The sequence below is a fragment of the Diplotaxodon limnothrissa genome, linkage group LG3 (genome assembly GCF_057381915.1).
Source record: "Diplotaxodon limnothrissa isolate DT_005_m linkage group LG3, D_limnothrissa_male_GT1.1, whole genome shotgun sequence".
Taxonomy (NCBI): Eukaryota; Metazoa; Chordata; class Actinopteri; order Cichliformes; family Cichlidae; genus Diplotaxodon; species Diplotaxodon limnothrissa.
The window spans coordinates 31,384,094-31,401,076 of NC_140598.1; the positions used below are offsets into that span (position 1 = coordinate 31,384,094).

Below are 16,983 nucleotides of genomic sequence, written 5' to 3' on the forward strand. Positions count from 1 at the left end.
TTTCAGAGCCAAAAAGTAGAAGTAATGAAATTCTGGAAAAACACAGACTGGTTACCACACGCTTTATTTTTCCATCCTTTAGCAGAAATAGTACAAGTATAAAGGAGATGGATAAAAGCAGCATGTCTCTTGTCTCTGCGAACACTGTCACATTAGGTCAGCACTCGGTTGGTCAGTCAGTCCATCAAAGTCACCGTGGAAACCACCTGAGAAGACAACCAGAGTAAACTGTGACTGCTGTTCTTTCTGTCACAGACCTTGGCTCCTTTTCACAAATCATATCCCAGTTCTTCTGTTGGAATCATCTGTGTTTGAGGATGACCTCTGCCCTGATGCTGGACTGTCAGGTGACGTACAGTGGTGTGAAAAAGTGTTTGCCCCCTTCCTAATTTCCTATTTTTTGTGTATTTGTCACTCTTAAGTGTTTCAGATCATCAAACAAATTTAAATATTAGACAAAGATAACATGGCCCTGTATGAAAAAGTATTTGTAATTAAATAGAAATTTTCTAACAAACTGAAGCAAGCTAAGAGATCTCAAAAAGCAAAACAACATACCACGATCCAAAGAAACAGCTGATAAACAAAGTAGGTGACATCTCTCAGTCTGGAAAGGGTTAGAAGGCCATTTGTAAGGTTTTGGGACTTCAGTGAACCACGGTGAGAGCCATTATCCACATATGGACAAAACCTCGAACAGTGATGAACTTTCACAGGCCAGCCTACCAAAATTACTGCAAGAGTGCATCAGCAACTCATCCAGGAGGTCACAAAAGAACGATTCTTGACCTCAAGCTGAGATCACGAACAGATGGCCGTATATTCTCACTTGGGTTCTGCAGGAGGACAATCATCCAAAGCACAACAGCAAGTCCACCTCAATGGCTTAAGAAAAACAAAATGAAAACTTTGGAGTGGCCAAAGTCAAATTCCTGACCTGAATCTGATTGAGATGCTGTAGCATGACCTCAAAAAGGTGGTTTAGGCTTGAAAATCCTCCAATGTGGCTAAATTACAACAATTCTGCAAAAATGAGCGGGCCGAAATTCATTCACAGCACTGTACAAGACAGACTGCCATTTATGGTAAACGCTTCGTTTCAGCTGTTGTTGCTAAGTTTGGCCCGACCAGTTATAAGGTTTAAGGGAGCGATCACTTTTTCACACAGGGCCATGTAGGTTTTTTCCTCTTAAAATTTTAAATTTAAATTCTTTTGATGATCTGAAACATTTAAGTGTGACAAATCTACAAAGGAAATAGCAAATCAGGAAGGGGGGAAACACCTTTTTGAACCACTGTATAAACTAGGACATTTTATTCACTCAACAGCTTATCAGGCAAAGTTGGAAATACAAACCCATCAGTTTAGGTGGGCAGAAAACTTAACTCCAGTAAAAATTGCTAACATATCTGTAATGTCTCTTTCCACCTCCACCAGTGAGGTTTCCTCAGGCATTTTTCCTCTTTCTGAATTTCTTACTTAAACTTCACTGTTCTCTTCAGCAATCACCACATAACATATATGATGGTAAATCACAAAAGCCGATTGTACCTTACCTAATAAGTCCAGGACACGCTGATGAAGGCTGGAGCTTCAGGTTCATATGTCAAACTGGCAGATCTGCGTACCCGAGCAGGTGTGTTACACGTCTGGAAGTTAAAGACAAAGTCCAGGCTTTACAAAACCAAGAGTGATCCATTCATTTAGGACTGAAGCCACTGACAGCAAACATTTCATCTTTTGTGTCAAAACCCTCCAATTATAACATTTTTATTGAATCTGATGATAGTAGTCTCTGAAAGTCGATCAGCATCTATTATATATGGGTCGATTCATCTTTTAAAAATGATGAATTCCGGTGATAACAATGAACAGCATCAGAAACAGCATTTTCAAAAGCTGAAGAACCTTTTAACCCTTTAAGACCTATCATAGAACCAAGGCCGCCAAAGCTTACTTTATATTTTTACATGCTGTAGTGCCATTTTTGGGAGCATTTCAAGTTGCTATACATCAATACAACTGTTATAGCCCAAATTTTAATAATATTTATGCATTAAATCCATATTAACCACATAAATTGCAAAAAAGTGCAATAAACTACAGAAAAATTGAACATCGTTTTTGTTTTGTTTTTTTACATATATTTCTACTTGGAGAAATTTAAGAGGTTTATCCCTCAAAACTTTAAATACAAAAAAGTTGCAAAAATAGTTTACAACCACAGGAAATTTAATTTGAGTGTCTTCATAGTTTTATTTTTGAGATACACCAATTTTTATATACTGCAGAAAAATTGAAAAACAATCCTATAATGCAAATTTGCAAAGAAAACAGCATGTGCATCAAAATAAACTATTTAAAGCAGCGCAATTTGAGTTCTAAGCATCACAGAAACTATTCAGAAAAGCATAAAGTCAAACATGACTTTTAAAAACACCAGTATAGGCTTTTAAGGCCTACAAGTAAAAAACTACATTTTCCGCGAAAATGACGTCACTTCCGGTTTCGGGCAGGTAATGGCGGACATGCGATTGTTCGCGCTGACGTCTATTTCAATGTAGGAAGTGTTACGAACAGCTGATCGGATTGGCAAAGTGTGTTTCTGGAATATTACATTTTTGTTCCTGCAAGCACTTTTTATGCAATTTTTGCAAAGCTATATGTGGAAGGAAACCGTGACCTAGCACAAGCTGATGGCATAAGATGTAAGTACAACCCCTCCGGTTTCATATGCGAAACAAAATTATTGTGCTAGCTTACATGGTTCCGGTTCTACAGGGATTTAAGAATAGTTACGCAAAACGGAGCGTTGCTGCTCCGACCGCCTTTAAAGGGTTAATGCTTGATGCACTGCACCCATATCTAACAGCTCGGGCAAATTAGGAAAAAAATCTATGGTGTCATGGACAAGAAAGTCTACCACAACATTTTAGTGCATTATGGAGTCTCTTCTGGACCGGAGCTGATTAGTCGTGGGTTCATATTAGAGCTGGGCGATAGAACGATAACGATATGTATCGCGATATAACTTTTACTCGATAGAGAAATTAAGCTATCGCGATAGACCTCGCCGCTCTTGTCCTCTTAAAAAAAAATAAATACAAAAAAAAAAAAATAAAGGTCAGCCAATCCAAATTAAGTAGCGCAGAGCCGAACCAATCACAGCCGCAGCGTCACGTCGCGTGACTTGTTACGTACAGCACAAGTGCCAAGCCGCACGTGTGTTTGTTTGGGAAGCAGCCAGCGGGTAATGGAGCCAGCGCGTAATGGAGGAAATGAGTGTGCCGACTAGAAAAATCAACCGAGCGTGACCGAAGAGAAAACAGATGATGGTTCCAATGCCGGAGAGATTGTCGAACGGAAGAGCCAAAGAAGTTCCGTAGGGTGAAGGTATTTCGGCTATTTCAAGTCTGACAAAAAACAGAGTAGCATGCACTGTAAATTGTGCCGAAAGCAAGTCTGGAAATACAATAAACTGGTGCATGCGTCACACTGTGTGCCACGTTATTGTTTCAGTGAAATGAATTTCTACAATACTGTTACTGTTAATTCTACTCTGCAGTGTTTAAATGCTTACATATACACAGTTACTGTCCGTCCACACATACGACTCGGGTCTGCTTCTATGCCCCAGCTTTGTTTACTTTTTCCCACCGAGGCTTCTAGACTTCTGATTGGCCAACATTTCTGCACGGTTAGGAATCTAGCACCACCTGCTGCTTTGGCATGTTCATAGCAGCGTTTTCCTTCATTTCTCCCTTTATGTGTGGACGGGATTATTTTTTAAAACGAAAACGGAAAATCTCCGTTTTCAAAAATACCCGTGTACGTGTGGATGTAGCCTCAGTCTCTGACTGGAAGCGCTAATTCGTCATTCGGCTTTTGTCAGACTAAAGTAACTGTTAAAACTGTTTGAAAAGCTCAGCTATACAACAAGGAGAGATTGAGAATTTCCTTTTAGTTCTCAGTTTATTTGATATTGACAAAAGTTAGTCAGTTTTGTCTGTTCTTCTGTAAAACAAACTAAGATTTATTTTTAGAATTAACATTTTGTTTCTAAGTGGAATTGACAATTTAGTCTGTTTTGTTTGTTCTATTTTGAAACTTAAACGCTTTAGCGGCTGCCTTTTGTGTAGTTTGCAATATTTGCCTTTATTTATCTGAAAAAGTCTCATGTTCCTTAAGTACATCTACCCTGTTGAACTTATTATGGGAAATAAATATTTAAATAAAAACAAGCTGCTGATTATTTCACATTTTACTTGTGAGCAACGGCACATTTAAATCTTACAAATAGTTATTTGGCTTATATCGTGATAGATATCGTTATCGCCTGAAATGAAAAAAACATATCGTGATTAGAGATGGCACGATACCACTTTTTTATGTCCGATACCGATATCATAAATTTGGATATCTGCCGATACCGATATGAATCCGATATAGTGTTTTTTAATCAACAAAACTGTTTTTAAATATCTTGCTGCATTTTGTATAAGTTCATACTCAAGTTTAAAACAACAACTACACTAAAGCTATTCTGTTATACCTGTATGCAAAAAAAAATATTTCATAGTTCAGCAATACTGATCAATCTAATAAACTTAAACCTACACCATCCTCGCTATTCTGGTATTTTAAAGAGTACTTAGCATAAATATTAAGCAACCTAACTAATAGGGTTCCAACTCCCAGCAACAACAAAAATAAATAAATAAAAAATAGGGAACCACCCCCCACGCTCCACCTCATGATGCTTAATCGACGTAATCAACCTTAATTTGATGCAGTGTGAAAAAAAATGCACAGAAATCAATTATTTTTCAAGAAATATTAAATAGATTCAACATCTTTCTTCAACAGAATTGCAGACTGCACAGATGGTACCTTCCCAAAGGAAAAAGTACTATAGCTTACTAGGGTATATATATTAGACTTAATAGTTACTATATACAATAATGGACTTCTATTCATTTTGCATCAAATTAAAACTTTGGGTGTCAGATAATTATTTATTAAAAGCTAGACATTTTAAATGAGAATAAGAAAGAAAAGTATGTCTTTGTGCCCCCTTTTCCCTGTTAATGCCCTATCGGCCCCCCTGGCTAAACTTTGCTAGATCCGCCCCTGCACAGTTACCAGCCGTCAGCTACGTAGAAAAAGATCCTGGAGTAGAAAGTAATATTAAATACATTCTAACAACAGCTGATCAAGCTTAAACGTGCTGCTGTTGTTCAGCCGCTGGTTTCCTCTTTCTGGTGCAAAGTGGGCCAAAAGCAAACTAGAGACACGGACTCGCGACAGAAAAGCCGATCAGCTGATCGTTAAGCAGTTTCATGATTGAAGTAGCAGCAAGAAGAGGCAGTCGTTTGTTAAGCTTAACGCAGGAATGCTTTACAAACATTCAGAGATGGACTTACACACTTGCTTTACTTCTCTCGGGATAACTTTGTCGGAGATGAAATGCCGGGTTGCTAGCGAAGCTCCAAATGCTATCCAGACCACCGACAGGTCCCGCATGCCACAGCCGCTCTATCACGTGATGCATACTGCTCCGACGTGCTAACGTTCTGAGGTGAGTTACGGCGTGTTGCACGTTTTGTGAGGTGCTTTCGTGATATTTAATGGATCGGATTACATTTTTTATTTTTCTCCGATATCCGATCCAGTAATTTTGGTCAGTATCGGACCGATACCGATACGTAATATCGGATCGGTCCATCTCTAATCGTGATATGAAAAAATCTCATATCGCCCAGCTCTAGTTCATATACCAACAAGACATTGACCCCAATCATAAGTCAAAGCTGTGCAGACACTATTTGACCAAGAAAAAAGAATGTGAAGTTCTGGACCTGATGAAATGGCGAAGCGAAAGGTCAGACTTCAGTTCTGTTGAGCAGATTTGAGATTTAATGTATTCAAAGACAGCTCATTTTATGCAAACCAATTCTCTGTGGACATCTAGAAGCTATTTGGACATCAATAGCAAAAGACACTATGGATAAGGAACAGTAAATAATGCGCTTCAGTGCTTGAACATTTGCACACTGAAGAGAAATGTCTATGTGCAGAGCAATGTCTCATGAAATCAGAAAAGATGGCCAGATTTGGTATATCTTTCTATGAACATTTGCGTACCGGGATGCAGTTGTTCCCCTGTTTGGGACACAGGTGGAGTTGGCAGTGAAGGAAGATGTCACTAGAGCCCCCAGTGAACCGGAACATGTTGAAGGAGAAGTAAGTGGAGGTTGCCAGTCCGTTTTCCTCCACCTGCACCGTCGGGTCAGCAGGGTTTGCACAGCTGTTCATAAGCAGGAAAATAAACTTTGTTCAGGAGTCCATAATAGTGATCAAAAGGAGTTGAATTAATCTCTGAGCAGCAGCGAGCAACCACCACCTCTGAGTTTCTCTCACCCGTTAATGATCAGATCATGTCTTGGACTGCTGGTGGGTGATGCCTTGTCAGTTGCCCAGCAGGAGTCGGTCACCACACTGACCATGCTTCCATCCAAGCCATCGGTCTTCAACACCATCCAGATTTTCTCGTTCAACTGCAATTCACTGTTCCACTCCACAAGTTGTGTGCGGCCGGCATCAGTGTAGGCCTTGATAGTCAGAGTGTAATTCCAAGCTCCAGATGTGATGCGCTGTGCAACGGACCTGCAGAATGCACACATTTACACTGTTGTTAACAACAATCCCAACTAGGGCTGCTCAATTAATCGAATTTTAATCACGATTACGATCTGGGCTTTCAACGATCATTAAAAATGACTGAGCCGATTATTAGCCCCTCCCTCATTTACCCTTAAAGGCCGGTCCGTGAAAATATTGTCGGGCATAAACCAGTCCGTGGCGCAAAAAAGGGTGGAGACCGCTGATTAAGAGGACACGAGGGAAGCTCGGAAAGCTAAGCAGAAGTTATTTGGAGAGGAGAGTGACTGCCGTTGGTTGAAAAGAGAGGTAAAAAAAAAAAAAGAACAAACTTCAGTGGTGTTGCACACTATTTTATATTATTTTTTAAAGTCATTGTTTACCCTTTAAATCCGGTCAGAGCAGCACGCTCCGTTTTGTGTAACTATTTTTAAATCCCTGAAGAACCCTGAGCCGTGTAAGCTAGCGCAATAAGTTTTTTTTGCATATGAAACCAGAGGAGTTGTACTTACATCTTATTCCATCAGCTTGTCCTCGGTCACGGTTTCCTTCCACATAAAGCTTTGCAAAAATTGCATAAAAAGCGCTTGCAGGAACAAAAACATAATATTCCAGAAACACGCTTTGCCGATCCGATCAGCTGTTCGTAACACTTCCCACAGTGAAACAGACGTCAGCGGGAACTATCGCATGTCCGCCATTTCCTGCCCGAAACCGGAAATGACGTCATTTTCGCGGAAAATGTAGTTTTTTACTTGTAGGGCTTAAAAGCCTATACTGGTCATGTTTGACTTTTCTGAATAGTTTCTGGGATGCTTAGAACTCGAATTGCACTGCTGGAAATAGTTTATTTTGATGCACATGCTAGGATTGTTTTTTCGTTTTTCCTGCAGTATATAAAAATTGGTGTATCTCCAAAATAAAACTATGAAGACACTCAAAATAAATTTCCTGTTGTTGTAAACTATTTTTTGCAACTTTTTTGTATTTAAAGTTTTGAGGGATAAACCTCTTAAATTTCTCCAAGTAGAAATATATGTAAAAAAAACAAAAATGATTTTCAATTTTTTTTGTAGTTTATTGCACTTTTTTGCAATTAATGTAGTTACTATGGACTTAATGCATACATATTATTAAAATATGGGCTATAATAGTTGTATAGCAACTTGAAATGCTCCCACAAATGGCACTACAACATGTAAAAAAATAATATAAGCTCTGGCGGACTTGGTTCTATAGTAGGTCGTAAGGGTTAAATAAATATCGTCAAATAATCGAGATCTCAATTTCAGTGAAAATAATCGTGATTATCATTTTTGCCATAATCGAGCAGCCCTAATCCCAACATCTTAAAATACTTGCACTGTTAGCAATGCCCACATTTTAACAAATATTCAAACAATACCTAGCAGCCACTACAAACCAGTCTCTGATTCTGAAGGTTGCAGTGTTGATGTTCGGCTGACTGTAAACACAGGAGAAGTCGATCTGGACTTGGTCTTTGCGAGTGATGACGTCAGAGTAATTCTGGCTCCTGATGGTGTTCTTATAGATGATGTAGCTATTGTTGGTCTGCAGGGTCACATAATCAGATACTAAGCAAGTTCTTCATTGTTTCATCTTTAACATCTGATACTGTTTAAGATGTTGACTGACTGGTATAAACTTCAGATGACCAAAAATTTTAGAATTCACAGAGATCAAAGCTTAAACAGCAGGAGATGAAACCCACCGTGACCACCGTCCCACATCTGTTGCTGCTGTTGAAGCTGAAGGTCACCATGTGGGTGAGCTTGTCCACCCGACCCCTGCAGGTCGGGTCGTTGAGCTGTAAAGCAGAGTAATTGATGTCTTTGTCCTCCAGGAGACAACCGACCAGAGTTAGTGAAGCAGAGTTCTCCTTGCAGACCGTTGCATCACCTGAACGTCACAATATCAGTCAGAAAAATCACAGTTAGAAGCTTTCCTACATTATTCAGCCCTGTTGTCATGGTGATGTCACAGCTGTCGTACCCAAAGAGTTGTTTGCTTGGTACTTGGAGGCAAAAATGGCCCGACAAAAGCAGCGAGTGTCACCACTGACCGTCTTCTCACCACAGAACTCGTGATCGCTGCAGGTCCTGTCCTGACAGAAAGCCTCAGAGGCTACAGAGGAACACACTGATGTATTATCCTGAAAACGTGGGAGCTCTAAAAATCCACAGTTCAGTTCTTTAACAAAGGAGAGCTTATTAATAGGGGTGGGTTTTGATTAGTGATTTATCGATTAAAATCGATTCTAGCTTGGATAACGTGATATCGATTCATTAAAATCCTGAATCGATTTTTTAATCTAAATTTTAATTTGCCCGAAAAGCCAGAATCTCAGGTTAAACCTCACAAAATTTCAACAACCACCAAACAGCTAAAACAGTAAATGAGAGCAGGTACATGGATTCTGCACAAAGACGTAAACACAAAGCGCGGACCCGCGGATCAGGATCAGAATCAGTGAGATGTTGCCTTTCTCACCCGACGGCACGGACTGGAGCTGAAAGCCGACAGCTCGCTGATTCTGATGTTTCGGCGGGTCCACGCTTTGTGTGTACGTATTTTTTACGCTAGATTCCGAAGCTGCAGGTTTTCACTGAACCAGCACAAAAGAAGCAGCAAACTACGCTTCACATTTGATAAACATCGACGTGAATTCCCTCTTACTTTTGCTGTTTTGCTTCCACCACGATACAATCACACTTCATGCACAGCTCTCTCTCTCTCTCTCTCTCTCTCAGTCTACTTCAAGAACAGTTTTGTTGAGCTAGTTAATAGGTATGCCCTCATTGTCATCTGTTGTGATTTTATTTTGAAAGGATGCTTCCTGTTATGCTGCGGAGTATACGCGAGAGTTCAATAAACAAAGTCACCTTTTGGTGTGAATGTTCCCATGAAAGCCGATGCCCCACGTGTGATTATTCCTCCGTCTAGATAATAAGTATCTTCAATATTTGATAAAGTCTCGCAAGTGTCAGCTTTCTTTTTATGGATATAAAAATATAGAAATGTACCGATGCATGATCTGAATTATAATATTTCTGACTGTCTGAGGCCAAATTTCCCCGATTCAAATCAAATCGAATCAGAATTGAATCGATTCTAGAAATCAGTGACAATCTGACGTCTTATTAAGGTCTTATTAACATCTTACAGCAGCCGGTCTTTGATGTCCAGCCATCCAGAGCGTGGTTGTGTTGACTGCAGGCTCTGGCGTAGGCCTTCAGGAACTGACAGTTGAGTCCGCTCACCGCAGGATATTTACACAAAGTGTCGGTGCAGGCGGTTATGTAGGGCTCTGGGTCGATGTCAGTGTTACAGGAGGAGAAGGGCGCCTCCTTCAGGAGATTACAGCTGTACCACAGATAGAGAAACAAAATTGAAGACAATAAAATAATAATCTGTAATCAGTTGTGTTTATCTTCCATCTATGCTACAGTCACATGTGATGTACCATGTAATTTACAAGACAGATCAACACACATGTTTTTTATTACGTCAAAGGGTAAACAGATCCTGCCTTGTGGATCAGTCTGCTCACCGTTCAGTCACACTGGTGCAGTTGATCGTGCTGTCAGCAGGCTCACTGTACTGCATCTCACAGCTAGGGGGCGACAAACAACAAAGTTCAGGCTCCTTTATAAAAACAGAATATCTGCAACATCAGCAGCAGCAGTCAGAGGGACTCTGAGCTTGTGATGCGGTCTTACCTGGTGGAGCTGTACTCAGAGAGCCTCAGGTCACTCAGAGAGCTGCTGGAGTTTCCACACAGACCCTCCACAGATGAACCAGCAGGTCCTGCACAGGATCAGGACAGAATGAGTCAGATCAGCATCAATATTCAAACTGGACAAACACAGAAGAATAAATAACAGCACAGTTTACAGTTTACATTACATGAGTTAAACTTTATTTTCTGTACCTTTTAAGACGATCTGTGCGGTGTCGCCATCAAAGAAGACAGAGATGCTGAGTTTGGTGAGTTCGGCAGTGACTCCAGTTTGGTCCTTAGAGAGCTGCACACCGTGAACCAGCTGAGATGAGCTGCTGAGGGTCAGTGTGGAGTCGTCCAGCTGCATCACAGCAGAGACAAAGTGGTGGAAACACTGAGTGAAACATGTCAAACACACAAACAGGCTGATTTCACAGCAACAACCACTGAGTTCAGCACAGGATGAGGGAGGACTTTGGATCAGACTCCACTCTGACACATGAACTGTGGCTGTAGGTCGCTTACCTGAACTCTCCCACCTTGTTCCAGGTGAATGTCATGCCCGTCCACACGCAGCGTCACACTGTCCAAAAAGCTCACATCTTTACGACGTCTGTCCCTGAAGTTCCCCAGAACAAGGAAATCTGGGAGTAACGGAGTCGAGAACAGAGAGTATGCACAGCGATCCTGGATGGAGTTCATATGGCCGTGGACGTCGATGACAGTGGGGCCGGTCACAGTGCAGGTGGAGGCCAACCTGCAGCTAACAAAGGCAACCAACCACAAACATCACCATGAGTTGCTGCCAAAGAAGGTTACCGCAGGGGACCCTCTATTTCTTAAGTTATTTCACTGTAGAACCTTTTAGTAACAAAATATGAAGAGAAAATATTTACATGCCGTTGCCTTGACAATACTCCAATGGACCACAACCAGAGGTCTGGAGGGTTGCAGTCTCAGAACAGGTGACATTGGAGCAGATTTGTGGGTCAGAGTTGACCACAGTACCAGGTTTATACACAGTACCTGGGAAGAGAGGCTTCACTTTAGTTCAACAGTTTTCCAACTGTAAGTGCAAATAAAACAGTAACAATCAAATCTTTCAGAATTACATAATCCCAAAGTCACGGTAGGAGTTTAAGATTCACTAACCTGAGTGTCTGCATCCACTGATATCTATGGTATAATTATGATACTTGTTAAGAACGTTATTAACCGCTAATGTGTCGATTACGACATCACTGACCCGAGTTTGGAGCTAAACAGAAACAAACACAGCTAATGTTATAATCACAGAGCAGAAAGAACTGACATCAAGCTGAAAACAGACACAAATGTTGGCATTAAATATAAAGTATTTAACATATTACGTCAAAGTGTTATTGTTCATATACACACAGACTCACCGCCACTAAACCAGTGCCATGTGCTTCCAAACTCAGAGCTGCTTCTGTCCCAAAGTTGAATAGGTTTAAGATCATCTGTAAACAGGTTAACAGGAAAGATTCAGTCACTGTGAAGAAGTTTCATCTGAAAGTGTTTAGAAAAGCTCAGGTTCACAACATTAACATTGGGCCTGTTGAGCTGCATTGCTAAAACATTTTGAATTTCATAATGGAGTGTTTCCATATGCTATAAAAACTACAGTCATCACACATGTTTTTAAATCAGGTGATTATATAACCAATCATCAGACCAATCCTTCTGCTAGCAACAAAAATAGCAGAAAAAGTGATTTTTAAACAAACACGATCATAATCCAACATGTTGTCATATACTGAAGTGGTATCCATGCAAGTCTCTGTTTTCATGGTCTGTATTGTCTTAAAGTGCCTCTGTTTTCAATCTTTAATAGTTGCTTTTGATGTTTAGTTTGTTTGGTTATGATTATGCATTACTTTTACCATTCACATGCGTTGGTCCTGTCTCCTGTCTACGCTTAGATGCCTTTGCATCTTTGGTTTTCCTTCACCCTTCAGGTGAAAACTAGCCTGTACGGCTGCATCTGACATACTCATGTTAATTAGTCTACAATGTCCCTTTAAAAAATAAAAAATAAAAAGAAACATTTTTCATTTTATGTTTGTTTTCAGTGTTGATTGAAACTATTAATTTTAGGCACACCCTTCAGGCTTTGTGATACAGAGCAGGACTCACCGTTAAACTGCGGATCGGCATGATTATTTGCACACTGCATCTCAAACTGTTCTGAATTGTTTGTGTTTTATTTCTAATCCAACGTTCAAGAAAAGAATCTGCTTGAACTATAGAAAGAACTGCTCTCCTTTTGTCAGGTGAGCTCCCTATGATGCAGTCGCCTTTATTCCCAGGGTTGTAAAACTTGTCAAAACAGAACGCAATCTCTTCTCTTGTGAAGTTCGCCTGTAAAAATCAGAGACACAACAAATCAAATAGCAAAATATTTTGTGGGTTTTTCTGTCATGTACAGCTGAACTGTTGGTGCTCAGGTTTCAGTCAGAGCTCTCGCTCTTCTTCAGGAAGCTGCATCAGGTGATGGTTACATACTCAGCATCACTGCAGAGGACATTAATAAGACGCTGATCTCTGAACTCTTCACTCAGTCTGCAAACATCATCTCTGCTACAGGTGGAGATTAAACAGCAACAACACATAAAGCTCTGCTAAAACATCAGGCTTCATCCTACTCACATAGAGCTTCCCGTACTTCTGTCCATAATATGTGATGGGACATGAGCTGATGTCCAACACTGAAGACTCACTGACTGACTGTTGCTGAGCACCTGAAGACACAGACACACGTGAGAGGTGTGAGCTGCAGCCTGTTAGCTGTTAGGACAAACAAAGGTTCACATTCACGCGTTTGTAGAAACAAAGTATTCGTACAAGTTGCCAAAATCTTGGAAAAGGAGGGTAGATTACAAGTTAAACTTGGGGAACTTATATGGATGGGTATAGTAGACTTAACTTTTTTATTACTTACTCACTTTACACTCTCATTTGTAATAGCAGAGCATACTCGATGCAGCGATGGACAGCCGGATAGGTCATGATCAGTCTCATAGCTGGTGTAAAACAACTATTCAAATTATTTTGCTAAAGAAATAGGGTTGATGGATATATGGGGACTTATGAAGTCTTATCTATGTTACGGTAGTACATTAACATGTACTCTCATGACAGGCCTAAACACTAAAGTACAGAAATGTTACTATGTTGTAACTTCAGATATTGCATTGTATAGATCAGCTATGCAGTGTTTGGAAAAGAGAATGAGAGCTGTTTTGATCTGAATATGATGAGTTGATAACATTCAGAGTGCCAGTGAGGCTAAAACAAAGTAAAACAAAATGTATGAAATACATGACAGGGACTCACAGATAATCAGGGTGAAGCTGAAAAACCAGTAACAGACAGATATGGACAGGGAAAAAACTCCAAATGCAAAGACTGGAGGTCCACTACGAAGCAGGATTCAAGGCAAGGCAAGGCAAGGCAAGTTTATTTGTATAGCACAATTCAACAACAAGGTGATTCAAAGTGCTTTACAGAGACATTAGAAACAAAAAAAAAATAAAAAGCATGATTTAAAATTGATTAAAACAAGCAAATAAACTAACTAACTAATTAACAAATCAAATCAAATCAAATCACTTTTTATTGTCACATCACATGTGCAGGCACACTGGCACAGCACATGCGAGTGAAATTCTTGTGTGCGAGCCCCACAAGCAACAGAGATGTGCAAACACAACAACACAAACGAGCAAAATACAAGAATGGCCAACCTGAAACTAATAAAACAAACAAACAAACAAACAAACAAACAAACAAACAAAACAGTATATAAAATCAAAACAGATAAAAACAGAACAGTAGATAAAATCAGTAGTTAAATGTAAGTTTTGAAATTTAAGCTTAAAAGTGTGGATTCAATCTTATTTACGCTGGGTTTCCTGTCCTGTGAAAGTGTGACTGGGGCATATCATGATGGTAACTAATACTGCAAACCTAACCTGCACTGGGTAAGAGATCAGTCACCTATTCTCCAGAAATGAGCTTGGCCATTTCTGGGAGATCCCTCGGACCTCTGTATGGCGAGCAGTGTTGGTCAAGTTACTTGAAAAAAGTAATCAGTAACTAATTACTGATTACCTCCCCAAAAAATAATGCCGTTACTTTACTGATTACTTATTTTCAAAAGTAATTAATTACTTAGTTACTTAGTTACTTTTTAAAACACGATTTACAACCTGAATTGGTGATAAAGCGATAGATCTTTCAGCCCAATTCTACTTTTTCTGCATAATCCATCATACAAAATGTAATCAAATGGAAAAGTCTCTTTTTTTAAACTTGTTTTATCAGTTTTAATCTTTTAACTTTATGCATCAAGCAAAACTTAAATTATATGCACCATTCTCTGACTTGAAGAAATTAGTTTAACATTTAAACCTATTTTCTGCACATTCCAGCACATAAAATAAAATATTTTTTTGTGTTTACACTCAGTCTTTCAAATAGATGCAAGTAAAACACAGCAGAAAATAAATAAAGTCAAAGACTAGCGGTCCTGTTGCTCTATTTTCACCTGTGAAGCAGGACTGAGGGTAGGCGGAGGTTTACCCTGGTGCAGGTGAGCCGCAGCGGTCAGTTGAAGAATCTGCGAGTTTCTCTGTGAGTTTCCCATTACGTGGTAGCGCACTCGGTGCTTGCTTGGAAGTTTAGGGGGGTTTTTTTGCTGTAAAAAGAAGTTTTCTTCCCACGCACAACGGACGCTAATGTTTTTGTCACTTTTTATGGAATCAAACTCAAAGTAAGGTCAGTACTTCCACGCTTTAAACGCTGCACGCTCATACTCTCTCCCACAATCGATATATGATCCATTGTTGATCTGCACACAGCTGTTGTCACCAACGTCGCGCTCGCTTACGTCACTGTCATGACACATTCTCGCAAAAAAATCACGGTTTTAGTAAGGCAGTAACGCAGCGTTCCTATACGGGAAAGTAACGGTAATCTAATTACCGTTTTTGCAATAGTAATCCCTTACTTTACTCGTTACTTGAAAAAAGTAATCAGATTACAGTAACGCGTCTGATGGCGGGTAAGGAGGGTCTAAACTTTTTCAATGACATCTAATGTTTTTGTATTTCTCTGAGTATCAGTTAAGAAAAAAAAAAAGATTCTCAACTTTATTTGCTGATTTTCTCCTGGCTGGCTGCAGATATCTTAACACATCTTTTCTGTTTTATAAGCATTAATATATTATTCTAAAAGAGAGCAGATATTTGTATTGGTGACCTTGTTAAACATTTTTCAGTTTTACTAACTGAAGTGCTTGAAGTATAAACTTTTAGTACTATATATTTCTCTACAGTGCCTTTCTCTTCACACACACACACTGCTATTTTTGTGTGTAGCGATCCATATTTTCCCCATGGTACAGTTTTATCTTCCTGCATCCAGTAAATATGGAAGCTTGTTTCTGCCACTGAAAAAAATGCTGTCAGTTATCTGCAAGTTACACTTTTGGTTTATTGTCTTTAAATTTCAATTTAGTAACTCAAGTTTAGGATCAGGACTAGGGGTTATAATTTGTCTGAGTCTTATTAGTTCAAAATGCCACGAAAATAACTCAATATTAACAAAAAACAGGACTTGAAATGTTCAGTTATTACGTGAAAAGTTTAAGATGAGTGAGTTAAATTGAATGTGAACAGAAAACAGGAAATAATTTCTTCCACATAGACCCAAAACTATATTTACTGTGTTTGGACCTTTAAGGACACAAACATGTTAAATGTGAGCAAAATGTTAGTAAAGCTCAGTGTTTTCAATGCAAAAAAGACCATAGCATTGTCAAACGCGCCAAACCTTCCACGAGAAAAACATAGAAACTAAAAGACAAGACAGGGGGTTTGAAAGAGTTCAGGGAGTCGTGTTGAATGTAATTAATGAACCATCAGATTGATGGATGGGCAGATGACAGAGATCTACATCCCTTGAACTCTTTAAAAATGCTTGTTTGTTTGTATGATTGTTTATTCTAAAATAAAGATATGAAAGCAAGGATCCCAGGAAAATCTGTCCATGTTTGTCAGATTATCAGCACTTCAAATGGCCTTCACTGTCCCTCCTCACTTCAGGTCATTTGGTCTTTGTTCCTCAGTCTCTGATTATCAGTTCCTGAATACTAATCACCAAATACTCAAGTCTAGTAAGGATACTTTTAAAGTAGCTGCGGTGCATGCTTACCTGCCAGTACAATGAATGCAGACAGGAAGAGCAGTGGGCACAGCATGTTGGAGGGAACCAATCGCCTGACAAAGACCTGAAAGAAAAAAAAACACAGTTGGACGTCTGTGATTGGACAGAAAGTAGCACAAACATCAAATGGTAACACTTGGAGTTATTACTGTACATCATCTGTAAGGTTAGGAAAATCCCAGCATGCAGAATGTTTGAAATTATGACTCTGATGATGTCACAGAAACAGACTAACTGAACAATCATCACTGTGCGAGTTAAACATCTCCATGCTCCTTCAGCTGTCAGTGAAATTTGTCTCCTTGCATCAACACTTGGCACATTTCCTCTC

General features: G+C 39.6%; 1 protein-coding gene across 1 annotated transcript; it reads right to left on the minus strand.

The window, feature by feature from the left end:
- Nucleotides 1-1,557: 1,557 nt before the first annotated feature.
- LOC146635366 (alpha-tectorin-like) lies at nt 1,558-16,686 on the minus strand. Its single transcript, XM_085350535.1, has 17 exons — nt 16,641-16,686; nt 13,074-13,165; nt 12,561-12,785; nt 11,810-11,884; nt 11,556-11,661; nt 11,300-11,429; nt 10,929-11,166; nt 10,614-10,764; nt 10,402-10,489; nt 10,233-10,295; nt 9,846-10,045; nt 8,675-8,806; nt 8,394-8,581; nt 8,085-8,233; nt 6,422-6,667; nt 6,146-6,308; nt 1,558-1,650 (listed from the first exon to the last, which is right to left on the minus strand). Exons 1-17 carry the CDS (start codon nt 16,684-16,686, stop codon nt 1,558-1,560), a joined length of 2,385 nt encoding a protein of 794 aa, XP_085206661.1.
- Nucleotides 16,687-16,983: the final 297 nt, after the last annotated feature.

What these genes read in the sequence shown, in the direction of transcription:
- LOC146635366 (XM_085350535.1), bottom strand. Translation starts at nt 16,686, where the DNA reads ATGCTGTGCCCACTGCTCTTCCTGTCTGCATTCATTGTACTGGCAG. An exon ending in AACAAGGTGGGAGAGTTCAG is followed by an intron (nt 10,765 to 10,928) that starts GTAAGCGACCTA and finishes GCTGTGATGCAG; the next exon opens with CTGGACGACTCCACACTGAC. An exon ending in TCTGAGTACAGCTCCACCAG is followed by an intron (nt 10,296 to 10,401) that starts GTAAGACCGCAT and finishes GTCGCCCCCTAG; the next exon opens with CTGTGAGATGCAGTACAGTG.